This window comes from Oryzias melastigma, linkage group LG19, assembly GCF_002922805.2.
Source record: "Oryzias melastigma strain HK-1 linkage group LG19, ASM292280v2, whole genome shotgun sequence".
Lineage (NCBI taxonomy): Eukaryota > Metazoa > Chordata > Actinopteri > Beloniformes > Adrianichthyidae > Oryzias > Oryzias melastigma.
The window spans coordinates 3,073,740-3,076,966 of record NC_050530.1 but is presented as its reverse complement, the minus strand read 5'-3'; the positions used below and the strand labels follow the sequence as shown (position 1 = coordinate 3,076,966).

Genomic DNA, 3,227 nt, shown 5'->3' with positions numbered 1-3,227 from the left:
AGCAATGTGCTAACGTTTTTTGCTTTTTTTTAAATCAAATGGGGGTTTAAATGCTAATTTAGAGGTTAGCTAATATTTTAGCATCATGCTAACGTTTTTGGATAATTTCTGAGGATTTTACGGGCTAATTTAGAGTTTAGCTTCTATTTTGCAACATGCTAAAGTTTTTAAGTTTTTGACTAATTTAGTTTACTGAGGAATTTTTGGCTATATTGGAGTTTAGCTAGGGTTTAAGAAATGAGCTAGCTTTTTGGCTAATTTGGCATCTACTAAGATTTTGTAATGCTAGTTTGGAGTTTAGCTAATATTATATTAGCAGTCTAACGTTTTTGTCTAATTTGTTATATACTGGGGTTTTTTTTATACTAATTTGAAGTTAAGCTAATATATTACTAACATGCTAACATGATAATTTGTTATCTACTGTTTTAAGCTAATTTAGAGTTCAGCTTCTATTTTTGCAACATGCTAAAGTTTTGACTAATTTAGTTTACTGATGCATTTTTGGCTATATTGGAGTTTAGCTAGGGTTTAAGAAATGAGCTAGCTTTTTGGCTAATTTGGCATCTACTAAGTTTTTTTCATGCTAATTTGGAGTTTAGCTAATATTTTAGCAACATACTAACTTAATTGGATAATTTCTTATCTACTGGGGCTTTTGTGGTTAATTTAGAGTTTAGCCTCCATTTTAGCAAAATGCTAAAGTTTTTGACTAATTTAGATTACGGATTGAATTTTCAACTATTTTGGAGTTTCGCTAGTATTTAAGAAATGAGCTAGCATTTTTGGCTAATCTGGCATCTACTAAGGTTTTTTTGGGCTAATTTGGAGTTTAGCTACTATTTAAGCCACATACCATTATATTTTTGCAAAGTTGGCATGTATTAGAGATTTTTTAGCAATTTTACTACAATTTTTTCAGAAATTTAGGTAAACTTCATCCCCCTTTTATAGTTCTTCAACAAAATTTCCAGTCCTTTGGCAAAATTAACATTTTGCAAAAAACCTTTAGCATCTTCAGCGACTACTTTCAGCAAAACACATTCACACTAGCATCATCGCAGATAATGCAACTTACATCGGATGTGACCTGGATCAGCTTTTTGGGGGTTGTTTACTGATAAACAAGCATGTTTCTCACCTGTTTGTGAACTAGGTGAGGAGTAGAGGGTTGCCCGAGGATCATGCAGGACCAGTTCGGATTATCAGTATAGTGGGCGTTGATGACAACATGTGCTGTGGAACGCACGTGTCAAACCTCAGTCATTTACAGGTACAACAACAAAACAAACATCATAAGTTTTGTTTTGTTATTAACATGCACTCATTTTAAACTGCTGTTATTTGTACTTTTATGGATAAAATGTAGGTCATAAAGCTGCTGGGAGTTGAAAAAGGAAAGAAAAACAAAACCAACCTGATTTTTCTCGCTGGAAACAGAGTCCTAAAGTACGCAGAGAGAAGCTACAGCACAGAGCGCTCGCTAGTGTCTCTACTGAAGTAAGTTCTCCTCAAGTCTTTAGAGACTCAAACACATGAATCAAAGCCAGAAGTGTTGACATTTCTGTCGCGGGCCAACAGGACAGGACCCGACGAGCACGTGGAGGCCGTCGACAAGCTGCAGAAGTCTGTGAAGCTGCTGCAAAAGGTAACAGATTGAAAGAGAGTCGGACTCACAGAACCATGTTTGGATTATCAAATTCTTACGCTCTCCTGTTACTATAAAACCATCTGCAGACCAACTTGAGCCTCCTGCGCGATCTGGCCGTCATCATTGCCCAGAACTTTAAGAACGACCCTCAGAAGGGAAACTTCTTCAGTTTACACAAGTGAGACATTTAAGGAAAATCTTCAAATCTCCAGGATTCATCATTATTAGTTTCTCCTAAACATTGGTTTTGTCTTTCACAGAAAAGAAGGGGACAATGAGTTTATGAACATCATTGCCAATGAAATAAACACAGAGGTGAGTTCACAGATATTGTTTTTCCAGGCGCTTGCAGGTTCTGTTTTTCATTGAACCCATTTTTTTTTTGCTGCAGGAAACGCTGGTTTTCCTGACCGTTGGCGAAGAAAAAGGACCCGGTTTGTTCCTTCTGGCTGGACCGAGCAAACTGGTGACTGAGATGGGATCTCAGTAAGAAAACCTATCAGATATTTGTTTAAGTTTGTTTTCTACGGAGCCCCTAACGGGACACTGAAGTAAAAAATAAATACTAGTAACTAGTGAGCATGGTATAGTATCTTTTGAGCACCAGATACTATCGGGTGTGCGGCAGATAGGAACTCCTGCTCACCAGATGGTAACTGGTGAGCAACAGATAGTAACTCGTGCGCACCAGATAGTAACTCGTGTGTACCAGATAGTATTTCAAACCAGATAGTAACTGGTGAGCAACAGATAGTAACTTGTGCACACCAGATAGTAACTAGTGGGCACCAGATAGTAGTGCACACCAGATAGCAACTGAAAGATAGTAACTGATCAGCACCAGATGGTAACTGGAAAATTGTAACTTTTGCAGACCAGATAGTAACTGGTGATCACCAGATAGTAATGCACGCCAGATAGTAACTGGAAGATAGAAACTTGTGCGCACCAGATAGTATGCACTGGATAGCTCCAGATAGTAACCAGTGCACCCCAGATAGTAACCGGTGAGCACAAGATAGCATTTAGCGCACGCCAGATAGCAACTGGAAGATAGTAGCTTGTGCACACCAGATAATAACTGGTGAGTACCAGATAGTAACTGGTGGGCACCAGATAGTAGTGCACGCCAGATGGTAACTGAAAGATAGTAACAAATCGGACCAGATAGTAACTGGTCAGCACCAGATAGTAACTGGAAGATAGTAACTTGTGCGCACCAGATAGTAACCAGTTATCACCAAATAGTAACTGGAAGATGGTAACCTGTGCGTACCAGAGAGTAACCGATTACCACCAGATAGCATTTAGTGCGGGCCAGATACTAACTGGAAGATAGGAACTTGTACACCAAATAATCACTGGTGAGCACCAGATAGTAACTGGTGAATACTGTTTAATAGGCCAATTTTTTTAACGTTAATGTATCTTTGATTCTCAGTTGTTTTCTAAAAAAAAGTGCACTAAAGCTATTGTTTGTGCTCGACAGGGTTTTAGATCTGCTTCAGGGGAAGGGGGCCGGGAAGAACGGGCGTTTTCAAGGCAAAGCCAACAGCATGGCGAGGAGAGCAGAGGT

The 3,227-nt window shown here is 38.9% G+C and overlaps 1 protein-coding gene across 1 annotated transcript in view; it reads left to right on the top strand.

The window, feature by feature from the left end:
* Positions 1–3,227, top strand: part of aarsd1 (alanyl-tRNA synthetase domain containing 1) — a gene marked incomplete in the record, with an annotated part of 12,517 nt that overhangs the window by 8,208 nt on the left and 1,082 nt on the right. The window contains 6 exon segments of the mRNA XM_036217191.1: positions 1,157–1,273; positions 1,370–1,500; positions 1,582–1,648; positions 1,738–1,829; positions 1,912–1,966; positions 2,043–2,137. Coding sequence (XP_036073084.1) covers positions 1,157–1,273; positions 1,370–1,500; positions 1,582–1,648; positions 1,738–1,829; positions 1,912–1,966; positions 2,043–2,137 — 557 coding nt within the window.